Raw genomic sequence first — 24,833 nt, forward strand, 5'->3', positions numbered from 1 at the left:
CTGCTGCTGCTGCTGCTGGGGACCTCACAGCGCGCAACAGTGTGTGCATGCTTGCAACATTTTTTACCCAAAATGCATACATTAGTGCATAGAGGCACATCAAGGAGTCATTAATAAAATACAGGTATTTCATCCATATTGCCCTCCACGTACACTTGGCTACAAAATAAGTTTTGACGACTGCGAGTCGTTTTAAACGTAAAATGTTATTTTTCACTCATTCCACTTCATTTACACATATTTCTACAGATAGAAAATTTATTGTTTTTACAAATGCAGTATTTAGAGTACAGATACAATTCTTTTTTTTTTTTTTTATACGGACTAATTTCTTTTTTGATATTCCTATGCTACAAGTACAAATTTCCTTAGTACAAATACAATTTACTCCAATTGGGACAATCCCTCTGAATCATTCATTTAAAATCTTCTTTTGGGCTACGTAGTGTTTGTCACAGAGATGAAACATTCTTTCTTTTTCTATTTCCCCTCACCCGCTTCCTACATTTTTACTTTCTGCCAGTTTCGGTCATACCACCGCTCGGACACCGCTCCGGGCTTCCGCGGCCGCTCGGACACCGCTCCGGGCTTCCGCGGCCGCTCGGACACCGCTCCGGGCTTCCGCGGCCGCTCGGACACCGCTCCGGGCTTCCGCGGCCGCTCGGACACCGCTCCGGGCTTCCGCGGCCGCTCGGACACCGCTCCGGGCTTCCGTGGCTTGCATTAAACAGGCGAATAGGGTTTTGCGCAGCGCTTGCACCCATCTCATGGAGAGGTTGTCCCCGCCGGAGGGCCGCGTTCATCAGAGCAGAATCATTGGTCAACACGAGTTAACACGGCCGGCCTGTAGCTCGCCTCCTGGCATTACCCCTCAACGGCTCGATAAGTGCCTGTTAGTACACAGAGTGGTCGCGCTTCACCTGGGTCTTCTGGAGTTTGTAAAAGCTAGAGCTAAGTAGCGCTAGGCTAGAGTTCTACAATACAATATAGATAGTTCTTTGTGTCATCATGCAACACAATAATATACTAATATGTTTTCTACTGAGGTAGGGCTGTACGACGAGTTGAGGCATTCTTTTGGCTCCCAATAACGGTACTTGTGCACCGACAAATAAGCACTGGATTCCTACGGTCGTCGCCTCCCGTCCGCCGCACATCAAATACGATATGGGACCTAGACGACGCAAGGGTCTTCATATTTGCTTTGGAATTCCTCGGACGAAACCGGCTTTATCGGATCATTGGGCCCGAAAGCTCTACGACTTTAGGAGAGCGTCGGCTTTGTGAGACCTGGTTAAAAGCCAGCGAGTTGTTGCCGAGGAATGAGGCGTCACCTCCAAAGTTTGCGAGCCGTCGTGTCGCAATCAACAACGAGTGAGGGTGTAGCCCTTATTTCCCAATCTGATTTCAGCCCTCCCTCGAATAAGACCTGAAAATGGTCAAAGAATGGTCACCCTAACGCACAGGGTGCCAGTATCCTGTATGTTTTCCATGTCTCTCTCCCCGATTCAAATGATCCGCTCACCAGCCAGTGTGCAGGGAAACGCCTCAAACATAAAGGATTAATACTAGCAACCCCTCCAGAAAAGATTTCAGCCCCTCCCCAACTTTCTATGCTTAAACTTAACTGTGAAAGGGAAGATGCAACAATAAAGCGTTCCCCCACAGCTCACAAAAAAAGACATGAAAACACAATGCCATCAAACAAAATGAATGAAATTAGGAGGTATTACAGTTACAGTGCAAAAAGAAATTCAAGCTTCATACACAAAGTAGCACCAAACAAAAAAATCATACAAAAAAAGCCGAGTACACGCGTGCAATTGAGTGAGGTACTGAGGTGAAAATGAGCAATGAGAACAATAGGGCAGACCACAATTCAGCTAAAGCTTGATTTTAAGCCGACTTAGGGTTCCACAAGTTGGGAATGACCCCGAAAGCGCCTTTTGTAGAAAGTCTCGGGCGGCGGTAGTCCTTTGTCACGTTCATTTGCAGCTAAGGGCTCCGTTGGCCGTCGGTCACCGTGAACGCTCTCGCCAAAGTCAAAGTCTGTTGACAGAGTGTGGACGAGGCGCTTCGGCAAACGCCGTAAAGCAGTCACAAAGAGCCCGACGACCTCGCAGAAATGAAATAGTCATTGGGCCTTATGTCGTCCATTTCAAATCCGCCTTGAAAATGTCCCAAAAATTGCCGCGGAAAACGGACGCGCGTAAAATCGAGCTTCAGCTGTAATCTGCGAGATCTATGAGGAGAAATCAAGAAAAAGGACTGATATTGGTTTTGTCCATCACCAATGTCAACCCCCCAAGCTGCTTCCAGGATGGTGGAATAAATGAATGTGCCAGTGAATTGCAATCGATGCAATTGTACAACTGATACGCAGCAATCTGTCTCCCAAATAAATGAACCATTTTCTCTAGAGCCATCATTCATCGATGATGGGGGGAAATGTATTTAAACCTACTAACCAAAGTAATGCCACAACATTTAATCTCACTCTCGTCATATACAAAACAATGAAAAGACTCACAGAGGACATCCATTTGATACAGTTTTAGATCAGAACATGCAACCCAATTGCAGTTGAAAAGAAGTTACAGTAAGTGGGAATGTTCACATTCCTATCTATTTATCGATCTATTTTGGAAAATAGGTGAGCGAGCCTCTGAGTCCCAAAACATCATTTGAGATTTGTATACGTACTTTCTTTGTCTATTTCATTTTGTGACCAGGGCGTTTTCATAATACCATTAGTCATTGCATTTCTCTCCAGTGGAATCCGGTCGCTACGTCTGCTGCTCGCATTTGTTTGTTTGTTTTTTTACAACACTTTCAAACTTACTGGCATTAGTGCACAGGCTGAGGAGTTAAGCGCGTCGGCCTCGCGACATACATTGATGGAAACGACAACGTATGCCTCCTGCCTCACTTTCATTTTGGATGAGGTTAAAAGTAGCGATAGACATTGCAACCTGACCATTTGAACACTTTGATTCATGTGAATAAAGCAGTCGCCAAAGCAAAGAGAGAAAAAGAAAAAGATTGTGTCTGCGCAACAAGAATGAAAAAGATCCGATGCAAACAATGCCTGCTTCTTCCCTTCTGTCCCGTCCCGTCCCGTCCCGTCCACCCGACTGTTCCTCACGTGGTGTAACATACAGGAAGGAGGAGGGCATACCTAGCGTGGCGCGGCGCGGCAAATGCTGCTTTTTGGCCGCTTCACTCCGAGCTCAGTTGTTTTGGACCTGAGGTTGATTGGCTTTGAGGCTTCGCAGCGCTCGTCGGGCCGCCGCCGACTTGGCAATACGATAGCTGCGTCCCACTCCTTTGAACTTGCCTTTTCCCACCACTTCCACCGTCACTCGGACCTTTCCGTCATAAGTTCGCTCTGCGGGGCTACGCATAGAAAAAGGACGACCGTCATCAAGTGTGACACAAACATTTTGAACGCAAAGATCTTCCATGCTTGAGCTCTTAAGTTTCACACGGGACCAGTCATTTGACTCGAGGGGAGTCACGGGAATGCTGGTGAAAACAAACGAGTCCAAACGATGTTCTCTCTTTGAAAGCAATCTCTCACGAAAGGCGCGAGAGCCGTAAAGACGTTTGTTTGCCTGAACTTACCTGAACTTTGCAGTTTCCGGTTCCATTTCAAGCAACTCCCTTACGGGAGACCGGGGCACATTTGCGGAAAATTTCTCTGCAGGAAATTCAATCGAATCATTCAGCGGAACTTCTTTTACAATCAAACAGCAGCAGCGTCCGACTCGGTCCTCACCGATCAGTGGCCTCATCATTGGATAATACACTCGCCACACCGTCTCCAACGACATCCCGCTGTCCATGTAAATGGCTCCGGCGAGCGACTCAAAGATGTCGCCCATAGCTTTGGGCACTTCAATGTCCTCCTCTTTCTCCTCATCTTCTTCAGAGCGTCGCAACTGACATTGAACAGAGACGGACGGCGGCGATGTCAAGTCACGACGGCGCCCCAATTCTATTTGGTTCGCGCCAAAAAGCGCTTTGGTCATTTCATTGGAAATCCCGTATCCTAGGGTAGCTAGCATATTGCCACGGCGAGTCCGGCCGTCCGACCGTAACGGCGCTCGCTTACCTCAGAGTCCATGCCTTGCATCTCGTTCTTTTCCAGTTGGAACTGCACAAAGTCGTCAATCACGTGGAAAAGTTCAGGTGAGATCGCTTTGAAGTACTTGTGGTAGTCGTACTTGACGGCCAGAGAGGCAAAGATGGTGTTATTGACGAGTGCCGAGCGCAGGTCGGTCAGTACGCCGGGCGAGTGCTGCCGCGGATCTTCGTAAAGGTGCTTTGTAATGAGGTAGTCGAGAATTGCGTCGCCGAGAAACTCCAGGCGTTGGTAACAATCTGAAGAGCAAAGGATAGGCGTGATCAAAAGATATTATTGCGCTTTCGATGAAAGAGGCGAAAGAAAGCCCGGCCGCACCCTCCCTCCCTCCCTCCCTCGCTCGCCGACAACATGGTCCAAATATTGACTTTTGGCCTCTCGTCTCGGAAGGCGGCGGCGTCGGCGACAACCACTAAACGGGCGAGTGAGTCTCTCTTTGAATGAGAGTGAGCTCACCTGTGATTGTGTTGTAATGGTAGGAAGCATGGGTGAAGGCTTGCAGTAGGTAAGCCTTGTGGTGAAATGTGTAGTTGATCTTTTTTTCAAAATTCTCAAAGCCAGAGATAAGGTGCTCGAGGGTTCGCTCGGCATCTGGATGCTGCAGCATGCAGCGCGGTGGGATTTTCAACCGGCCGTAGCACGAGGACGTCGGGCCGACGCCAGCTTCTTCTGTCACGCTCCCTTTCTCGAGGGGTAAGACCTGGAAAACGGACAATCAAAAGAAGGTGGATTGGTTTTCTCCACACGTACTAGGTGAGACATTTGCGACAAACCTTCAGGCCCAACGAGCACAGGAACATCTGGGCGGCTCTTTCGCCGCAGCTGGTCAGATAGCAACCCAGCAGAGCCTCCACACAGTCGGCGATACTCTTATCGGCTATGCACTGCTCGGTGTGCAAGTCGTAAGAGATGGACTGCTTTCCCAGCTCGGCGCCGTAGCTCTCCTCCGACGGATTCCAAAAGCCCACCACAAAGTCATCCTCCTCGCCGGCCTTGCTGGGGTCCAGGTAGCACATTGCGTCCCACGAGCTGTAGTCAAAGTCCTCGGCTGCGGCGGGTCCTGGCTCAGAGTGGTGGTGGGCTGCCGCCGCCGCCGCCGCGGGATATGGGTTTTTCTTTGGGGCCTTCCATTCATACGCCGTCTGGATGGATGGCAAAGGCTCTGAGGCAGTGGTCAGAGAGCTGCTGCTCAAAGAAATCTTTTTACCAAAGGCGCCAGAGCCTAACAGCATATTGTCGATGAATTTGATGTGTTCCTTGTAGTACTCCAGGTCATCCTCCATGTTGACCTCATCTTTTGGTTCATCCTTCAAAAGCACTTCTCCCTCATTATTGTCTTCATTCACATCTTCATTAGCAGAGCACCCGTTCGACACAATCGTTTCTTCGGCCTGAATTCAAAAGAAGAAGAGAAAAAAAGAAAAAGCCATTGTGTACCAGCGCTAATTTCATTGAATCAAATTCAAAAGCAAAAAATATGAGCGCCATTGTGTACTCGCGGTCATTTCTTTCACAAAAATGCTCATTCCTCACCAGATAAAAACTAGACTCGATTAAAAGCCTCCTTTTGTAAACGACATAGAAATCGAAATGGGACGAAATCACTGTGGTGCAGAACCACACGATGGCTGTCGGAGAAGAATGCGGTCAATTTCTGGCGTCGGCACTTTTCGGTCTGATCTCGGATTTGCCATGTTGGAATCAGAGTGACGTCACGCATTGACTGGACCGTCCGTTCATTCATTCATTCATTTGAATGGGGGTTGGAAGAAAATGATTGCGCCAAGCCGCGAAGCCCGTTATAGCTAGCCAGGCTTGACTGTGGACGGATCTATACGCTGTTATCAATAACGGAATGGCTGAATTCCTCTCGCTCCCCACCGTGGAACAAGCACAAGTTATCTTGGAACGGATGGGCACTCATTAACTGCCACTCAACGATCAAAAGACAAGGAAATCAAATCTCGACGGGCAAAATCCACTGACCTCATCTGAGTCCAATTTGTCTGCGACAGTCTTGTCTTGGTTGACCACATAGCCGGGAGGCAGCCAGTTGACTGGGGGATCAAAAATGGACACCACCATCCTGCTGGGGAGTCCTTTCTTTTTCCCTAAGCGGTAGAGGTTACAGTTGCTCACCTAAAAATTGTGCAGGCAGGCAGGCAGGCAGGAGAGGAGGAAGAGGAAGGAGAGGACAACTGTCATGTACTATTGGAGTCCTTTAAATGATATCACTGCTACAAGTCAACAAATGGCATTGAACCAGGAATATCCCCATTTTTCAGGTTACGATAAAAGTCGACTCACATTTATTGATCTATATTGGACAATTCCTCGATGAAAGGCAATAGCGATGACTCGCTGCCTCCCTCACTCACTCACCTTCTTGCTGCGCATGTAGCTGAGCCTGCCCTCGTGGGCATCGGGATAGGTGCAAAACAGATAGGTGGTGATGGCGTGTTTGAGGAAGGAATCGCCCAGCATTTCCAGACGCTCCAGGTTGAAACCGTCACTGGCATTGGAAAGGGTCAGGGCCTGGAGGATAAGGCCTGGGTTGGGCCCCAGGCTTTTGATAGCATCTCCTGCTACTTTGCTGGCATTGGGGGAAGGTGCTGTGTGAACATCGGGACACTCGCTGTAGGCTGAGGTAGCGTGACTTCTCGACTTGCTTCCGAGCGCGCATTCGTCGCTACGCTGTGCAGGACATGTGCCGGGAGCCTCGCAACTGCGAGAGGGCTCCGCGGGAACTGAGGTAGGGTTAGGGATTTGCATCGTTTTAGGGCTGAGCAGTTCGACAAAACTACAGCGGGGGCATTGGCAATTATGCCGGAGACTCTGCTCTCCTTCCGGGAAACTCTTGCCGCCGTTGTACGCAGTCGAGCGGTTCTTGACCACGGCTTGGGAACGGTGAGGACGACCGCCATCCGACATGGAATCGGCCGACGGCCGCTGCTTACATTGAAAGTCATTGCACTCGGTGAAGGAGATGAAGATTTTGCTGTCGATTGATTTCTTCCATCCAAAGTCCAAGTTTGGATACCTGGCAGAAAAAGAAAGCAAAGGCGCCTGCCTTCGAATGAAGCGCGCCTTACCGTGTGGGAAAGCGGCTCAATCGATACCTGAAATCAGCCGGAAGCGCCGCTGATCCGACTCCGGCTTCGGTGGCCGTCTGGGCTCGGAGTTCCTCTGCCGTCAAGAGGCAGTGGAGACGGTAGAGGATACTGGGCAAACACACTGCCTTCCTCCAAAGGGACGCTGGGATGGGGTGGATGGCACAAAGCTCTGGAACCAGGATCTGGCAACGACAACAATCCTTACATGGACCCATAAGAAAAGGAAAAGAATGACAGCCTCGAGAAAACCAACTTTACCTGTTTGTTCTGCAGACTTTCCCATTTTGCTTTCCTCTTCTCTGCACTGCTGAGAGGCAGCGCTTTGCCTTTTTGGTTCAGGTGACGAGGTGTCAAGAGATTCAGTCTGTGAGCGCAAAACAAGCGTTCGACAAAGGCCATGTCAATCAATCCATCCGGCGAGCTACCAATTGTTTGTACCGTCAACCCATCTTTCGGAATGATCTCCTTTTATTCATGCATGCACGCGAGGCAGGCCAGGCCAGGCCAGGCCAGGCCAGGCCAGGCCAGGCCAGGCCAGGCCAGGCCAGGCCAGGCCAGGCCAGGCCGGCCCAGCCCGGCCCGGCCCGGCCCGGCCCAGCCCCTCCCCTCCCTCATCGCAGGTGTAAATATGGCATGTAAGGCATCAGAGCATGGCCATACTACTAACCTGGATGAGGTATGGTCAACATCCAAGAGTGGCTGGTTCAGGTTGGATAAATCCAGGTTGTACTTGGTTTTATAGTATTCAGCAAATGTCTCATATTCTGGCGAAGGAAACTTGCTGAGAGGCGTGAGGTCTGTGTACACGTCAGCGACATAAAAGCGATGAGGCTGGTCGAAATTACGGTACCTGGGAGAGGACGAGAAAAGGCGTGAATCTGAGCAAGCGGCAACAAAAAGATGTCCGCTCAGAGCACCGACGAGCCTCATTTTCAGACCTTTGAAAGGAAAAGGTGACGCCCCGAGTACTTACCTTGGAATGATGACAGCATCCTGGTAATCCTCCAATTTGAAGTCGAATGGCTGTTGTTTGGTGTAATGAGTCATCGGAATGCCAGTTCGGGCCTCAGACTTTTCAATATCCTCCATGAACTTGAAGTCCATATCGAGCGTGTTGGAATCTCCAACTACAAGAATGGAACGACACGTTATGTTTCAATCGATAGGGATTGAGAAATGCTACGAGTGGCGCGTTCACAACGGGCAGTTGAGATTGATGGTTCAGTCCGAGCATCCTGGGGGATTTTCCGTGTAACTTGCGTTTCCCTTCAAATTCACACGGACGAGGCAGGCACAGCCATAAATGCATCTTTATTTCACTGCCATGCTTTCTTTGTCAAAGCCCCAATATTCAAATGACACATGTAAACACAGGCCCAAAGGATTTATTTGGAGGCAATGACAAAGTTGCCTTTCTGAGTCCATTCAAATAGAAGGTATTTTGACTTTACTCGCCACCTAACGAGATAGATTGAATTTGGCATTTTCTCAACTCGGTTGGAAATAGCATCCACCTAAAATAGCAACTCACCAACATTGAGAGGTAGAACACAGTAAGCAGAGTCAGCAAGTGTAGGCTTGAACTCCAGTGCAGGTTTCTCTAAGCGAAGGATATGGGAGAAGATGTACTGGTGCAGGCGAATGATGAGCTCCAGCTCAGCGGCGGTGAGCTTGAAGCCACACTTCTGGAGCTCGATGGAGATGGTCACCTCGCCCGAGCGCGTGTAGACGGGAAAATGGGGGATCTGCCGTGAGGGGACATAATCACCGTATAGCAAAAGCTCCCGTCCCCTCTCTCGGTCGCTGCTCCCGCCCTGATAGTGAAAACAATAGGCTCCGGTCCATTCTTACTCGCGGTATGGGTTGAGCCGTCAGGATGCCGAAACAGCGAGTGCTGTCCTCCGGTGGGTAAAGCTTCCTTCGCCGGAAGTTGAGCTCATCCGGGAGCGGTGTGGTGAGAACCATTCCGATGACGTACAAGTAGTAAGTATGCTGGTGGACAGCAAAACTGTCCTGCAGACACTCTGGGATCTGAAGATCAAAGACCAGATGATTGCAACGACAGGATCTTCACGCTAGGAGGAGATATATCTTTTTGAGTTTGGTGGGTTTTTTTTTTTTTCTTCCCCTCACAGCTTTCAGGTAGCACTGTCGCCTCTTTGTCGAGCCAGGCCGTCCGGGAACGCAGGTTTCTTCTTCATCGTGAAGGTCCAGCTCTTCCTCGTACTTTACCGTCTCCTTCCCAACTGGCATCAAATGATCATCCAGTTCGCCTTGGAAAGAGCAAAGCAAAAAGAAGTGACGAACAAATGGAAAGCAGAGTGGCTTCGGTTCCGCGCAGGAGGACCTACCTATTTGATGCAGTTTCTCACAACAAAGTAGGGCAACTGCTTTCTCTGCCAATCGGGAACAATTCATTTTTGGACCCTGCCAAGATAGAAAGGGGGGGGGGGAAGAAAAAAAAAATAAAAAATCAATGCGCTTGTTTCAATAAAACATTTATGATTGATGTCGCAGTTTCTTCCACACCTTAACAGGCACTCGGAGCGGGGAGTTGATGGGTAAATGAAGCGTCGACTGGAATCTCCCATCTGGCGTCTCCACCGTTTTACACTTGGGAGCCAAGTGGGTAAAGGGGTCACTCGGCAGCCGAGCGCAATACCTGAGCCGTTTGAACAAAACGCTTTGTTTTTTTTGGGAAACGACCGTTTGATGTAGAGGTAACAATCCGAGCACAAAACCATACCTATTAATGTGACCGATGGCCGTGTTTACGGTGACCCGAGGACCGCCGTCCTCGGATTGAAGCACGTACGGAGGAAGGATGTTGTCGTCGTCCAACACATGCTGCTCTCCTTCAAACTCACCAACCTCCACAGACTTGGAGCACTTGTTCCTCAAGATCTGCTCGGAAGAATAGATAACTCGTGGTCATTTGGCACGTATTCATTGATGTATTCTTTTCATTTAAGGGTGTGCTCAAGGAAGTCTGGCAGAAAGCTGGAGTTAGAGTGGAGAATCCGTTCATCGGGGCGGGGGCCCCAAACCAATCGGAGGACCGTACGCAAGACGCGGAATACGGACGGACCTATACCGCCATTGATAAATAATTCGCATAGGAGCCTCTCAAATGGCATCGACATTGCTTGCTTTCTGGAAATCAACGTGCCAATGACGCACGCGTGGCTGCGGAAAAAACGCTATATGCACAAAGTAGGGTGAGGATAGCTGACCTTTTCTATGGCCTTGTAGGTACCCAGATCATTTTCAAAGCACGTGGTCTTGTCGCTATCGGCCAGCATAACATAGTTGGAGACGGGAGCTCGAGCTCTGCCTTTGGACTGAACATAGGACCTGTATTCAGTCGGCAAGTCAAAGCGCACCACCAAGTTACACTTTGGAATGTCCACACCTTCCTCCACAATGCTGGTGGCAATCAGCAGGTTGGTTTCGTGAGCTCGAAATTTGCGCAGAACCTACGAGCGCAAGACGGAAGACAGTTAATACAGCTGAAGAACCAGAAAACAGCTCTGATGGACCGTGTCCTTCAGGGACAATGGATTAGAATGTCATGCATGCATGCGAGCGAGCGAGCGAGCGAGCGAGCGAGCGAGCAAGCAAGCAAGCAAGCGCTCTACAAAGCTCCGGACAAATCGACATCCTCGAATGTACTGTCGGTATGAGAATGAGAATTTGCTTTGCTACCTCCTCTTGCTTTCTGAATTCCACCTCCATCTGCTTGTTCCGCGGCTGATTCCTGCCAATGCTATGGCCGGTAATAAAGTTGTTGCTGATGTAAGCCAAGTCTGGGTCCTGCTTTCCCGCTTCTTTGATAAGACTGGAATGGAAATAAGATAGGGCATAGAAGATATCAATTATAGCAAGTGGGTGGCAGGCCTATTCCTGCTAGCTAGATAGCAACAAACAGAGGGTTCGGGCCTCTCCTCCATATCACAGCATGGTCATCCCACCTACCGATTTAGGACGACCGCCGTGTAACGCCGCTCCACAAATATAATTCCACAGAGAATGTTTGTGAACGGCGAAGGAAAGTTGGCTTCGGGCCGCTCTTTGGTCTCCGCCTCTTCATCCTCATCTTCTTCCTCCGAATCGCTCCAAGACACATAATTGTCCTGATTCCGGTTGTTGTACCACTCGACGCTCTCAAACTGCTGGCGCTCAAAAGGCTTGTATTCGTGCAGGACCTCCAGCAGACGGAGAACCTTTGGCGTGACAAACTTGAGGTCCAAGGAAGCAGGAGAGAAATGTTCTTCACAAAGGGCGTGGACTTTTCTGAGAACGGTGTCAGTGAAGAGCAGAAACTTGCGGTGAAGCTCCCCCTGCTCGTGTTTGATGTACTTCTGCAGCTCCCGCACCATGATGCCTGCCGCTTTGTCTGCACACCAAGGTCCCAGCACCTGGAGCACAGCCTTGCATTCATTGAGTACCTGAACGACACAAAGAGGACGTGAACCACACATGGAAACTAACCTTAGGATTTCAAGAACAATAATAACAATGACAATGACTAGAGCTGTGCGTACAATTGGGATTGGGCTTGCAGATTCTTCAATAGAAAGGCCAAGAAGCTCCAGAGGCGGTAACATCAAAATGGTATCAAGAGTCTGACCTGTCGGGAGATGACCGTCGGACCCCTGTCCTCTCTCGGCGCAGAGACGTAACAATCATTTAAGAAGTGCAGAGCTCCGTCCAACTCCACTTGGAGACGAGAGGAGAGCCCACTCTTATCCAGATAGGGGCCACAGTCCAGCACAACTTCTCTTGGCTGAGAGGCATATCTGGAAGAACATGTGAGGAATTTATAGAGACTACAATAAGAGCGCACCATTGCGACAACCTGTACTTGTTTGTATAATAGGACCTGTCTAGAACTACAAGGTCAGTGGCAGTTTCAGCGTTGCTCTTCAGGACTCGCTCCAAACTCTGTATTTTCCGCTCAAGGTCCGACGGATCGCATTTGCCGTTCAGAATGGAGGCTGTGAGACCCAGAACGCGAGGATTGCACGAGCTTCCATCAAACAGCTGCAGAAAGTGACCACAAACAGCAAGTGATTCCGAGAAATGCTTTCATTTGGTCCAATCCAAAAGTATTCGAACAGCAGCGAGAAAGATTTCTATCGGATTTTGCCGTCAATCATTTCATGAGCCGAGGACCGAACAAGGCAGTTCATTGGCTGGAGGAGGTTCAGGTTGGAGCACTCTTGTTTTCGTTTAAAAAAAAAAAAAAAAATTCATTTTGGATCTTCCTATGGATTCCCGGGTGTCTTTGTGGTCGTCCCACTCTCCTCTATGTGAAGTGCAAAATGCGCTCTGGAAGTAAAGTGGATCGGATCGTTTGGCGTACGGCTCGATGCCAGTGAAAACGGCGAAAAAACGCTCTACGAGGCAAAGGAGTGGCGGCAACCAAATGACGATAGAAATCATCAAAGTCTTCATCACACCCACCTTCATGATCTCACAGTACGGGTGCTCTGTGATGGCAAGATGACAATCATCAAAAACCACCAAGTTGATTTTGAGCAAAGGTAAGATTTGATTCCTCAGCATATGCAGGAAGATATGGCAAGTCATTACCAGAACCTAGAAGGTCACAATGAGGGGATGGAGATGTATATACGTCAAGGTAATGTCAACTTTGTCCCCCACATTCACAGACCTGTTTCCTGACTATCTTTTGGCTCCACTGATGGTAGGTCCACGCCAAAGTCTCCTCCACGTCGGTGTACTCTCCCACTTGGAGGTCAGAGTGAGTTCTGATGGCAGCTGCTTGCTGAGCAACAGACAAGGCTACGCAAAATAATCAATTCAAAGCTTTCAATATCATGTCAAAGTGCAGCTGCTTGCTGAGCAACAGACGAGGCTACGCAAAATAATCAATTCGAAGCTTTCAATCTCAAAGTGCAGCTGAGCAACAGACAAGGCTACGCAAAACAATCACTTCAAATGAATTCAAAGGTTGAAATGGCATCTCAAAGTGTCGGTACCTGAGTTAACAAGAAATACAGTCCTCTTCGCATTTCCTTGGTATTCTCCCCGAATTTGGTGGGAGAGCTCTTTCGTTAGGAGAACTGCAATAAAGGTCTTCCCTGAGCCGGTATTTAAGCAGACGATAGTGTTACGTTCAAGAGCTGCTTCGAGAAGTTCCACCTGTGCAAGATAAGAAGGTTCAAGTCAATCATGAGCTGTTCAGAAAGAAATGACAACAATCATGAAGGAAATTGTCATGTCAAAGAAAATTCCATTCAATATACAGTGTGGATGACCTTGGATGGAGTTCTCGATTTTGAGTCCAGGTGCCTTGCCGCATCTCTCATGTTAGATGGGAATGGCACGTGCATCGAGTCAAACGCGCGCTGCCTCAAGGCCGATTTATACTCGGGATTGCCAACCCAGTGCATCCGTCACAAATTGTTGCTGCGGTATGCGCAAAGAAGCCTTCACAGGTACGCTCGTAGCGCCTACGACACCCACCGCCTTCCTCGCCAATGTTGAAATGCAATGAAATGCATCATCACGGTCCCTAGTACCAGTCCAGTTTCCAGTCACAAACCTAGCCGGGGCGCCTCTACTCCCCTCGACATTTAACCCCGTTTCCGCAAACAAATCTGCCGACTCGTGGTTTTGTTTGGTTTTGTTTTGTTTTTCTCTCTCGGTACCTCCTCCTTTGTACTTGGGGAAAAAAGTAACCCGCCTCTAAAATGCGAGGTCAATATTTGGAGGCCAACCACAAGACAATGCTTTACTTTTATTTTGCTTGCAAACTCAAAACAAATGCTTTTTTGTTGGAATCTGAGGTTCCCAGATGATTTTTCAAGTTAAATGGAAGACTTTGAGAGAGAGTTTTAAAGAGTGTAGAACCTATTCTATAAACCTGCCTGATATTTTCTAGGTGTATAGATATTATCGTGGATAGCCTCCTGCTGCCACGGAAGTCCAAAGAAAGGCCCCATGGGAGATGTGGCCGGCGTGACAAGCTTCAGGCCTGCCATTCTTCAAAATGTTGGAGAAGAGTGAGTGGGCACAACTCCTCCCGTCGTCCACTTTATTTCATATCCGAGCAATTTCTAAAAAAGGAGAATATGAAACGTGTTAGTCAAAGAAAGCAGCTGCTAGATCAAACTGAGTGTTGGACTTGGGAAGAAATAGTCAACCGAATCCATGCAAACCTATACTTACCAAAAGTAGCAATCCTGAACTGGATCTGGATTAGGTCAAACTTAATCTTGGCCCCACCAGTCTTCCATGAACAAGCCTGAGGAATGAAAAGATGTGATTGGAGGGAGAGTACTTGCATTTGTGCCACTGCTAAGCCATGTCACTGTATGTTTCTGAGTGGAGCAGCGGAAGAGGAATGCCATTTTTGACAGCGAGCACTAGATCGGATTGAACGACTTTCAATTGAATCACGGCCACCGCGATGTTATGAGGGCGCTGCTAGTCAAGTTGCATATTCACGCTTGTTATGATATGATACTGTGGTGTCCGCAATGGAAACAAGGCTTGAAGGGTAGGCGTGTGTGTGTGTGTGTGTGTGTGTGTGTGTGTGTGTGTGTGTGTGTGTGTGTGTGTGTGTGTGTGTGTGTGTGTGTGTGTGTGTGTGTGTGTGTGTGTTGGGAACGTGGTGGTGTTTAAGTGCGTCCGTTGTTGTGCCCGAGGTGATCTTTGGTAACACTATTTTCTCCTTCACACACTGTCATGACAAAGTTTCTAATAGCAAGGAACATGTTGGATATAATTAGCCAATGATTTGGTCTCAGATGAACACAATGATATGCAACAGTGTCATTTGTTAGCACGGCAGGCAGAGACGTGTTTCAACCGTAATAGCCCAATGGAAACATGACCGTCGAGTATACATCGCACCTGTGTTATTTAAGATACAATGAAGGACAGTGTACGCCTAAATCTAAACAGAGGCAAGTCATCCTACAGATTTACTCCCAACTACCACGCACCTTCAACCAATTAGCTTGCTAGCTAGCTAGCTAGCTAGCTAGCTAGCGAGCAAACAAGTTCATTGCTAGCTTGGCCAACATATGTCGGGTGCTCTAAATAGACACATGTATGCACAACCTGACCTTTTACGTGTTCAGTTGGTCCACAATATTTGCGTTGAAGTCCGTGTCTTTCATTCACTCTGCTGTCAGTTATTTACGTGTCTACTTTGCCACTTTAGGACCATTTCCTGTGATCTGCGCCTTAGCTAGGACAAAACATGAACGTAAATTGCGTTACATGCTGATGTGAGACAATAACCACAGTCAACTAAATTCACCAAGAATATCCGTAAATTGTTCGCGCTGCCATTGAGGCCACGGACACACGCTAGCTACTGACCTCCTTGTTTTGGCGTGGTGATGGCGGATGGTGGACCGTAGACAGAAACAAACAGCTAATGCCTTCAACTGAGATATGTACGTGTACGCCGCCGCCATCTTGAATGTGGAAAAGTGCCGTGATCGACGAAGGCGCCACATGCTGCTTGGAAACGTAGCAAGCAGTGCCAGGGGAAGTAGTTGCTTTATTGATTACTTGCTTTAAAAAGAAAATCTAATCACTTTACTAATTACTTGTTGAAAAAGTAACTAGGATAACAATAGCTGCAGTGATCCCTGATACGTGACAATATCACGTGTTTGTTCTTTTATTTACTGTTAAAGCACGGGTGTCAAACTGGTTTGTTTTTTTCCGCGGGCCGCGTTGTAGTCATAGCTTCTTTCAGAGGGCCATTATGATTGTCAACCCAAATAAATGTACGAGCACCTCATATTATATGCAGTAAAAGCTACAAAACAAACTGACAAATAACTCGTTTTCAAATCAGAGATGAGTAAAAAGTGGTCAAGTATAATATAAAGATATTACCAGTGAAGACAATTTGCAATTCTAGTAATGACATGAATTTGATGCCAAACGTGTCTTCGCGGGCCACATCAAATGATGTGGCGGGCCATATCTGCCCCCCGGGCCTTGAGTTTGACACGGTGCTGTAAAGGTACAATGGTGCACAGAACAGTGTGGGAATTATTAAGGGAATAAGAAAGGTTCCTGTCAAAGCTTTGGACCACAATGCAACAGGAGATTCATGCGCAAAAATGACCTCACTTTGGTTTCGCTACGGGTTAGCGTGTGGTCTTTCTGAAAGTGGACCCTTTTCACTGCTTGGCAAGGAAAACCGCTTCACACTTGACTTGCAATACACCCATGCCCTCTAGCGGCCAACAAGAAACACTACGTGGTGGAAATTTCAACACTGGTTCACGCTGAAGACTTGAGTCCACGCAAATAACGGTGTGAAAAGAGAGCTTCTGTGTATTATATTTAAGAGGATGCTTTGAGAATAATTGTCAGTTGTTTGTCTATGTGAAGCCCTTTGAGACTGCTTGTTATTTAGGGCTATACAAATAAACTTGACAAGAGGCTGGCTGGATGGATGGATGGATGGATGGATCTTCTTCAGAGCAAACTTGAATATTTTTCAGTGATGAATATAACACCAACTAGCTCGCTCGCTCGCTACGCCTGTGGACTTCCACGCGTCACATTGTATTTGTAAACAATAGCCATCATTTTGTTCACATAGACTAATTTTGTGGTTTGATGTCCTGTTTGATGTCCCAGTCCAAATGAGACCAATTGCTAGGGATCGTGCCGGCTTGGCTTCTCGATGCTCCTTCTGGATCAAAATAGCATAGAGATCCGGGGTTCAACTGTAGTGCTGTACTCTTCATTCTAAATTATCATTTCCAGTCTGAGCACACGTTTGAACTAATATGTGCACAATCAAAGTTCCTAGAGCAAAATATCCGTTTTTGAAATTTTAATATAGGTTCTTCATTCTTTTGCAAGAAAACAACCAACCCACTGAAACATAAGAATGAGGTTAAAATGAGGATTGAACCGTTTTTGTGGTTAACATGACCCACTTTATTGTTGGCTAACAAGTAGCAACTGTATAAGGCATTTGGCTGATATGTGTGTAAATAGTGAAGATAATGTGCTTTTTAAAATGTTCATTGAAATATGGTTTTGGATCTCTTGGAACTGGAGCTGTGAGACAAGAATTTGAAAGTGCGATGGGTTGCATCTATGTAGGCGGTGGTCCAGAGTAGCGCAGCATAACACTGAAAGATCTTGCAAAGTTGTTGGAGATGGAGCAGCTGTCGCCCTTGTCCACGAGGGGCAGGAGAAAGGCCAGCAGCAGTAAAGCCAGGAAGAGGAGCCAGAGAGGAAGAGCCAGTCGACACACCCGCTGCAGCAAGCCAGGTTGCTGAAACAGCGATAGCGAGGAACGTTACGTGTCTGTCTTCAATAAGGAAATCTCAAGGACTTTTACCGACACACTATTCCACATGATAGGTGCGGAATTGGACAGTTACGTGTCTGTCTTCAAAAAGGAAATCTCAAGGACTTTTACCGATACACTTTTCCACATGATACGTGCGGAATTGGACAGTTAGGTGTCTGTCTTCAATAAGGAAATCTCAAGGACTTTTACCGACACACTTTTCCACATGATATATAGCACAAAATACAACAACCCAGGTCCCGAGTTAGCTTAAGCCTGGGGCGCGCGGCAAGATTTAAACAATGAGCGAGCCCGCACAGGATGAGTGGGGGGGGGAATAAATCAATCCCAAAAAATCATTGCTTGCTTAGTTCTGAAGTGGTGCACGCGCATTGGTACCATATGTACACTTGGTTTTATGGTACCTTATGTAGCGTTGCTCCAGTGGCAGGTTTCCCCAATTTGTGGGTGATTTTCTGCAAAGTGGGAACATTTCAATGTTAACGTACCAAGATCTGCACCCAACGCGTCATTAATTAACGGATGGGAAAACCCGACTCACCTTGGAGCCCAGCCCGGCCCGGGGGACAACAGCCTTTAGCTTGGACTTGTAGAGCATCCAGCGGTAACGAAGTTCTTCAAGACTTGCGTCTGCTGCTGCTGAACCTGATCCACTCTTACTCATTGCACTCCCTCGAAGCAAAAGTTGGAACTGCTCCTGACCCCAGGTTACCCTTGACCTCAGGGCCTGCATACAAAAAAAAAAAAAAAAAAAGTTTAGGAGAGTGAGAATAACACAGCAGCCAAGTTCTTGATGTTGCTTTTTTTGGGCTTTCCAAAGAATATTTCAAACAAAAGGAAAGTTTCAACTCAAGATCTAAGAGTTTGTTTGAGAACACTTAAGCCCCTAACGCTGTAGCAAATGTTGATATGCAGACACTGGTAACTCACGCTTAATGTTTCCTGTTGTATCTTGAGCCGGTTGCCCTTGAGTGTTGCTCCCTTGCTGTTAAGGATCCCTGAAAGTAGCTCGTTCTCTTTGCAGAGCCAAGCCTCAAACGCTGTCCTTTTGGACTCAAATTCCACTTCATCCATCTGTGTGTATGTATAGATATAAAAATGTATAATAAAAAAAAAAAAAACCCGATTCCATTGTACACTGGTGATCAAAAAAATGCAAGAATTTGCATTTTGTACTGTTGAATTGCAAATACCATTGTGTTGGCTTGCCGCTTAGGTGGAAGCTGTGTGAAAACCCCGAAAGCACCTTCACCTTGGCCCAGGCTCTTCATGGTGGGAGCCTTTTCTTCTGGGCCTTGCTCATCATTAGCAGGGCAAAGTGCTCCTCTGCTTGCTGTGTTACTGTTAACATTTGTATCCGCTGTAGAGTCTTCAGCAAGAGGCGGCTGCTGTTGCTGCCTAGAAGGGGGGGAAAAAAAAGATGGAAACTGATGGCATTTGACCCCCCAAGTTGCAGCTGTTTTCCATGACTAGAAAATAGGTCAATCATTTTGTGCTTTTCCAGAATGGGTGGGAACCCTGAAAAGGAGCACCAAGCAACCTCTGGTTGTGCACTCCTGAATGGCCTCATATTTGCGTCTGCTTTTACCTGTGGATATTGAGACTGGTGGGATACAAGGCCAACCATAAACCTTGAAGGCGTGTCATATCTCCCTCAATGTGGACTCTTCCTTCCTCCGAGGTCCTTTTTAATAGCGTCTGAGCCTGCATCTCCAACTGGTGAAGCTGGATCTCCTTCTCCGGAAACTCTCCAAGTGTTTTCTGGGGATGAAGGAAAATGGAACTCAGACCACGACGACGCAGGAAATATCCAATACCGTACACACAAGTACATATACACGTAAAACACATATGTACGTAATACACAAGTGCGCATTTCACAACAGCTGCAACTGAAACAAAAGACGTTTATGCTGTACGACACCAAATTCAAATTGATCTTATGATCCCAAGATCATAATGGGAGCAAATTTACAAGAGTGGGGCCACAATTGGATTGTTCTACAATATGAAGTGAAGGATTGGCCTTTTGTTAAGACTCTGACCTGGGCCTCATGCTGGCGCTTTTCTATGCTCCACTCTCCCGTAGGGCTCTTGAAGGACTCCAGCTTCTGCTTGGTGATAATCAACCATTTCTCCAGGTTTAGGAAACGCTCGTGGAAATTTGCATGATGGGTGATATTCTCCTCACACTTGTGCAGATTCGCCTGCAAACAACAAAAACTCCAAATGTGCAGGGACGCATATACGTATGGGAGATTAGCAGCTAGGTCCCGGTGGGGACCCAAAGACAGGAAAAGAGTGACAGCCACCGGATTTTGGAAATTGCCTTCGGCTCATCAACGTGGGGTGGGAGCTCCTACCTCAATTGTCTCATTCAGGTATTTCCAGTCACGATAGAGCTTTTCAAAGCGAGAGCGCTCGCTCGGACAGGACGATACGAGCGTTTCTAGAGCTGTGATGTGGGCTTCGCAGTCTTCCACCTCCTTTCGGATCACCTGAGGAAAAAGGCGCAGTTACGATCTGGAGAACTTTGTCGATACATGGACGACGTCATTTCTCTCACCCTGAACTGCTGGGACTGACTTTTCTTTGCCAGGATGTCAGGCTGCAGCCCAACGGTTGCCATCATTGCGTCTCTGAGACTGCTCAACTTGGAGCCGATCACGACGGAGGCCTCTCCAAAGTCCTTTGTTTTTGAAATGAAAGCCTGACAAAGTCAAAGGACCGGATGAAATCTTACAACCTGCTCTGAGTGGTTTCTTTGGCCTTGTGTGCGTGCGTGCGTGCGTGCCTATGGCGCTTTTCTCATCATTGAAGCTTTTCCCATCAAACGTGGAGCTATCCAATAGAAGTGACGCTAGATCGAGGTTTGAGAAGAACTCTGGTTTTTTTTTTTTTTTTTGCTCACCTCCAGTCTTCCCTTTCTCTGTATAAGCTGATCGTGCAGTAGTTCTCCGTTCCTCGTGGCAGAACTCAGCTCACTGCGCAGTGCATCGGACCTTTTGGGATCAAACGCAGATTGGTCCCCCCTCGTTTGGAGCTGATTCAAACGCTCCTGCAGCTGGACGCTGTCCTTCACCAGCCGCTGAGTGGAGATGACAGGTCAGCACATTGCACACATACGTATGAGCTTTCTCGTCGCAATAATAACAATCAAAGGTATTCAAAGACCGCAGCGCAATGAAGATTGTGACGTAAAAAGAATGCGTGCTTTACCTCAATATTCTGGAGCAGTAGAACAATGTGTGACAAGTCTGTGACCTCAGCAGATGCCTCCAAAACCTGAGAGACCATATCTCTCCAGCGCGCGAAGAAAAGCAGGGTGTCCTCCAGCGTCTTTCTCAAGCCGCACTCTGACTCAGAGCACAATTTGGCCGCTTGGCATTTCAGGCTGTAGTTACAACATATAGTACGTTAGGCGGAGAGCTGCAAGGAAGCAGGAAAGGCACGTTATCGGCCACCTCTGATGTTCTCTGACCACAGCGAGGACGTTGTCGGAAATGTGACGGGAGTCCTCCGAGAACCCAAACAGCTCCTTGAGCTGCGACTTTACATGTTCCGCTCGGGAATCCTCCGCCACCAGAGCCTCTCTCACGGCCTAAAATGAAGTGAGTGGACTTCATCAGAAAAGAGCTTTCATTTTTTGGAGGACGGAAACTAAAGGTATTTTCAGGTGTCATTCTTATTTTGGGCTGACGCCAGGAAACAAAACGCATGACAATGCCTGCCTCCTGAGATGAAGAAAAAAAACAAAAAGCCCAGATGCAAGTCAGAAGGATTGCGGGATTGCTCAGCTTTCCCACGGTATCATTTTAGACAAAAACTCACCGTGTATCTTCTCCACTGGTCCATCATCTGCTCTTCGCTACACTCAGCCCCATGGCCGACTCCACCACGAGGGTGGTCCAGTTCCCGCTTTAGCTCCCGGAGTCGCGTCCGGAGGCTTCCCACGTCGTCTCGCAGTCGCCGGCATCTTGCCGTGTACTCGCCGTGCGTATCCAAGGTGGAGCGCAGACCCTCCTCAACCTCACACAGGCCTTGTCTCAGTCTCTGCCAACCAAGCCTGAGCTCTTCAGCCTCGTCTACAACCGGCTCGGCTCCAGCGGGGCAAGTTTGGACTCTGACGCCTTCAGCCGCAGCCTCGATGTGCTGCAGAGTTTTTTCCTCACTGGCTACCATGTCGTCCAGGGCCTAAAAACGGCAAAGGATTGAGTGAGCAGCCGCCACCGCCGCTGCTGCCGCTGCCGCCGCCGCTGCCGCCGCTACTGCCGCTACCGCCGCTACCGCCGCTGCCGCCGGTGCCACCACCTCTTAAGTGCGAGCTTGTGCAGCCCACCTTGTTCATCTTGGTACACAAGCTGTTGAGTATTTGTTTTCATTTGACATCATATAGTACAACTGCAGACTGACTTTTAACGCTTGGATCTTGTTCTCTGACGTGTCCTCTTTCTCCATAAGATCCGTCAGCTCCTTGGTCTTGGACAGCAGCCATGACTGAAAGCGCTCAACACTGCCTTGGTAAGTCCGGTGCTCCTCAGCTATCCCCTGAAGCAGCGCTAGGCGATCCTAGAATAGCGCCAGTCACACTTCATTGGATAAAGGGAAAGGCGTCACGGCACAGGTACGGGAAATTTTACCTCAACCTTGTCTTTGATGTCGTCGTACGCCCGCCGCAGTCCCTCCCGAGCTCGGGAATCCACGCCGGGGTCTCGGGTTCTGTCGTGCAGCACGGCGGCTTCGTCCTGCAGCCTCTCGACCAGAGCCGCCTGGCCGTGGACGTCGCTCAGCGCCACTCTCTGTTGGTCCGCTTGCCACAGTTTTTCCTTCAATCCCACTTGCAAGGGCACACCGACATCCAAGCGGCACTGCTGCTTGGCCAGCCACGACTCATACTCCCGGAGGGCCTTCAAATACTCGCTCCAATGGAGCCACACCCACTCGATCCGGCTGGGAATCGCGTGAAAAATCATGGCCGGAATGAGTATTCATTGACGACACTATGAAGCTTTGATGCACATAATTGTCAAGGTGGGCTTTTGTGGGGGAATGTTGAGCCCAATTGTCAACTGGGTTAGGGTTAGCCCTTGACACGCGTCAAGGCCTATCGGAAGAAAATGGACGCTAAATGAACGTTGAGCCTAATTGTCAACTGGGTTAGCCCTTGACACGCGTCAAGGCCTCAAGTCAAGTCAAGTTTATTTGTATAGCCCTAAATCACAAGCAGTCTCAAAGGGCTTAAGGCCTATCGGAAGAAAATGGACGCTAAATGAACGTCGAGCCTAATTGTCAACTGGGTTAGCCCTTGACACGCGTCAAGGCCTCAAGTCAAGTCAAGTTTATTTGTATAGCCCTAAATCACAAGCAGTCTCAAAGGGCTTAAGGCCTATCGGAAGAAAATGGACGCTAAATGAACGTTGAGCCTAATTGTCAACTGGGAAGCCCTTTGACACGCGTCAAGGCCTATCGGAGGAAAACGGACGGCAAATCGTCACGCAGAAAGACCTCGACTCGGGGAAAGAAATCGACCGAGAAAATGGTGATAAAAATGCATGCGAGAATTGCCAACCTGTGGCAGTGAATGATGTAGGTACACGTTTCCTCCCAACAACTCTTCAAGTCTTTGAGCTTAGCGTGGACGTGGCTCTTCACTCCTTCCTCTCCCGTCTCCAAAAGGTGCTCCGCTGCGACCAGCGCCATCTCCATCTTCACACGACCGTCGTGCTCCGATTGGTGAATTTTCTTCAAATTGAAAATACGGACTAGTTTTTGTTTGACGACAGGTGGCAAACATACGTTCCGGAAAAGTAAAATCCCTGGACAACGTGTGGCAAAGTGTGACACGCTACCTCGGCACGGAGAGTGAAGAAAAAAATGGCTAGTCTATTATTTGAAATGATACGCAAGGACGAGGGGGTCTCACCTCGGTCTCTCTGAGTCTGGCTTGGAGAGCATCGCGGGGCCCTTGGGTGTTATCGTTTGCCCTCAGCCGCTCCTGGACAGCCTTCATCCAAGAGAGTGCCGCTTCCAGTCTTTCCGTGAACGTGCGCTGCTCCTGCTCAGTCATGACCATTCAAGACCATTCAGGCCTGCCGGAAAAACAACACACTGAGAGTCTGGCCTTTTGAGAGTTCTTGAATAAAAACTGGGCCGGCGGACAGCTAAAATGTGCCTGCCGCTTGAAATGGTATCCTTCATCCATTTGATTGACTGGAATTGTATTTAGGGCTCTCAAAAACTCTTACCAGCCAAATCAATCAAAGCTACTCCGTGCTAACGCTTGATTTGTGAAAAGCCCAGAAGATGGTTGTATTTCTGTTGGAAATAAAAAGTCCAAATTCATGCAGATATGACACTTAGTCGACAAAGTGCTATGTTCACCTTTATTATTCCATGCAATGCAACGGCACGCTAAATTGAAGTGGAGTTACAATTCGCGTCCTCGCTCGCCGTAGACAAAATGAACACAACTTTTTTCCTTCACAAAGCAGTTGGATTATGCAATACCATAGTTCGATCTTCCACCGGAACAACGCGCTTCACCCAAAAAAAAAAACAGCACACAAAACATTGGCAATAAACAATAACGATGTATCTTTACGCCTTGTTATGAAGAATTGAGAATTTGGACTCGGCAAATGTCATCAAACGGATATGCATGCATATTTTGACGATCACCCATTCCACAATCTGGTGGTGGTGGCGGCGGCGGCGGCAAACTACGGAAGTACACGGCAGCTGCCCCGAGGGGAGGATGCCTGCCAGTGCGAGCCAAACCTTCATACACGACTGGGTGGGTGGGAGCCGCCCAGCCCAAGAAAACAACGAACGAGCCATGAACATCGTCCGCTTGCTCTAGAGCTCAATATGTTTAGGCCTTCCTTCCTTCCTTCCTTCCTTCGTGTAGCCAGGGAATGCTAGATATTTGTTGAAGAAAAAAGATACTTGTTCAGTAATACTCACAATGTTTTGCTCATCGGGGGACAACAAGGCGCAAATCGACCCAGTTGTGTTGCGGTTGGAGTTGGAGCAGAGCGGACCGGAAGGAAGTCGCTGGCTCAGCGCGCGCTCGCCCGCCCGCCAAGCTGCATTCACTGACTCTTTGTAAATTGCAATGCCGTCATCAAAGCTCCAAATGTTTTCTCATTGAAAGGGAATTGTCATCGTGCAAAGGTCCCTTTCTTTCGCCCTTCTGTTCATTCTATTCTATGTTCTAACGTAGCATGAAAAATGCTCAATTACGCAT

The 24,833-nt window shown here is 48.2% G+C and overlaps 2 protein-coding genes across 5 annotated transcripts; both read right to left on the reverse strand.

Moving 5' to 3' along the window:
- Positions 1–328: 328 nt before the first annotated feature.
- dicer1 (dicer 1, ribonuclease type III) lies at positions 329–15,779 on the reverse strand. Of its 4 annotated transcripts, none has more exons than XM_085932353.1 (30): positions 15,616–15,779; positions 15,357–15,481; positions 14,455–14,530; positions 14,154–14,342; positions 13,263–13,425; positions 12,935–13,065; positions 12,724–12,858; positions 12,140–12,300; positions 11,888–12,056; positions 11,233–11,705; positions 10,963–11,095; positions 10,491–10,733; positions 10,004–10,161; positions 9,787–9,919; positions 9,609–9,684; positions 9,391–9,530; positions 9,109–9,288; positions 8,789–9,002; positions 8,231–8,384; positions 7,925–8,107; positions 7,516–7,621; positions 7,264–7,439; positions 6,527–7,184; positions 6,131–6,283; positions 4,918–5,535; positions 4,601–4,844; positions 4,115–4,383; positions 3,779–3,941; positions 3,625–3,700; positions 329–3,396 (listed from the first exon to the last, which is right to left on the reverse strand). In XM_085932353.1, exons 4-30 carry the CDS (start codon positions 14,265–14,267, stop codon positions 3,231–3,233), a joined length of 5,589 nt encoding a protein of 1,862 aa, XP_085788479.1. In that variant the 5' UTR covers positions 14,268–14,342; positions 14,455–14,530; positions 15,357–15,481; positions 15,616–15,779; the 3' UTR covers positions 329–3,230. The 4 variants fall into 4 exon arrangements, with proteins under 4 accessions (XP_085788479.1, XP_085788481.1, XP_085788480.1 ...); XM_085932355.1 differs by lacking the exon at positions 15,616–15,779 and having other exon boundaries at positions 4,918–5,306; positions 5,352–5,535; positions 15,357–15,609; XM_085932354.1 differs by lacking the exon at positions 15,357–15,481 and having other exon boundaries at positions 15,616–15,644.
- Positions 15,780–17,181: 1,402 nt separating this feature from the next.
- On the reverse strand, positions 17,182–23,660 carry syne3 (spectrin repeat containing, nuclear envelope family member 3). Its single transcript, XM_085931067.1, has 17 exons — positions 23,511–23,660; positions 23,157–23,329; positions 22,228–22,537; positions 22,001–22,156; positions 21,419–21,781; positions 21,052–21,188; positions 20,807–20,981; positions 20,499–20,675; positions 20,154–20,297; positions 19,951–20,085; positions 19,633–19,794; positions 19,176–19,348; positions 18,781–18,985; positions 18,518–18,661; positions 18,129–18,314; positions 17,992–18,042; positions 17,182–17,548 (listed from the first exon to the last, which is right to left on the reverse strand). Exons 1-17 carry the CDS (start codon positions 23,658–23,660, stop codon positions 17,366–17,368), a joined length of 3,024 nt encoding a protein of 1,007 aa, XP_085787193.1. The 3' UTR covers positions 17,182–17,365.
- Between the last annotated feature and the right edge of the window lie 1,173 nt (positions 23,661–24,833).

This window comes from Syngnathus leptorhynchus, chromosome 15 (assembly GCF_054491065.1).
Source record: "Syngnathus leptorhynchus isolate UIUO chromosome 15, UIUO_Slep, whole genome shotgun sequence".
Taxonomy (NCBI): Eukaryota; Metazoa; Chordata; class Actinopteri; order Syngnathiformes; family Syngnathidae; genus Syngnathus; species Syngnathus leptorhynchus.

Bases quoted from the DNA above. Each gene is read 5' to 3' on its own strand.
- dicer1 (XM_085932353.1), bottom strand. From the start codon at position 14,267: ATGGCAGGCCTGAAGCTTGTCACGCCGGCCACATCTCCCATGGGGCCT. The intron at 9,531-9,608 runs GTAGGTCCTCCT...GCTCTTTCCAAG, and splicing joins TGAGAAACTGCATCAAATAG to GCGAACTGGATGATCATTTG. The intron at 6,284-6,526 runs GTGAGTGAGTGA...CACAATTTTTAG, and splicing joins GCTACATGCGCAGCAAGAAG to GTGAGCAACTGTAACCTCTA.
- syne3 (XM_085931067.1), bottom strand. From the start codon at position 23,660: ATGGTCATGACTGAGCAGGAGCAGCGCACGTTCACGGAAAGACTGGAA. The intron at 22,538-23,156 runs GTTGGCAATTCT...CGCGATTCCCAG, and splicing joins TACATCATTCACTGCCACAG to CCGGATCGAGTGGGTGTGGC. The intron at 18,043-18,128 runs GTGAGTCGGGTT...CCCACTTTGCAG, and splicing joins GGGCCGGGCTGGGCTCCAAG to AAAATCACCCACAAATTGGG.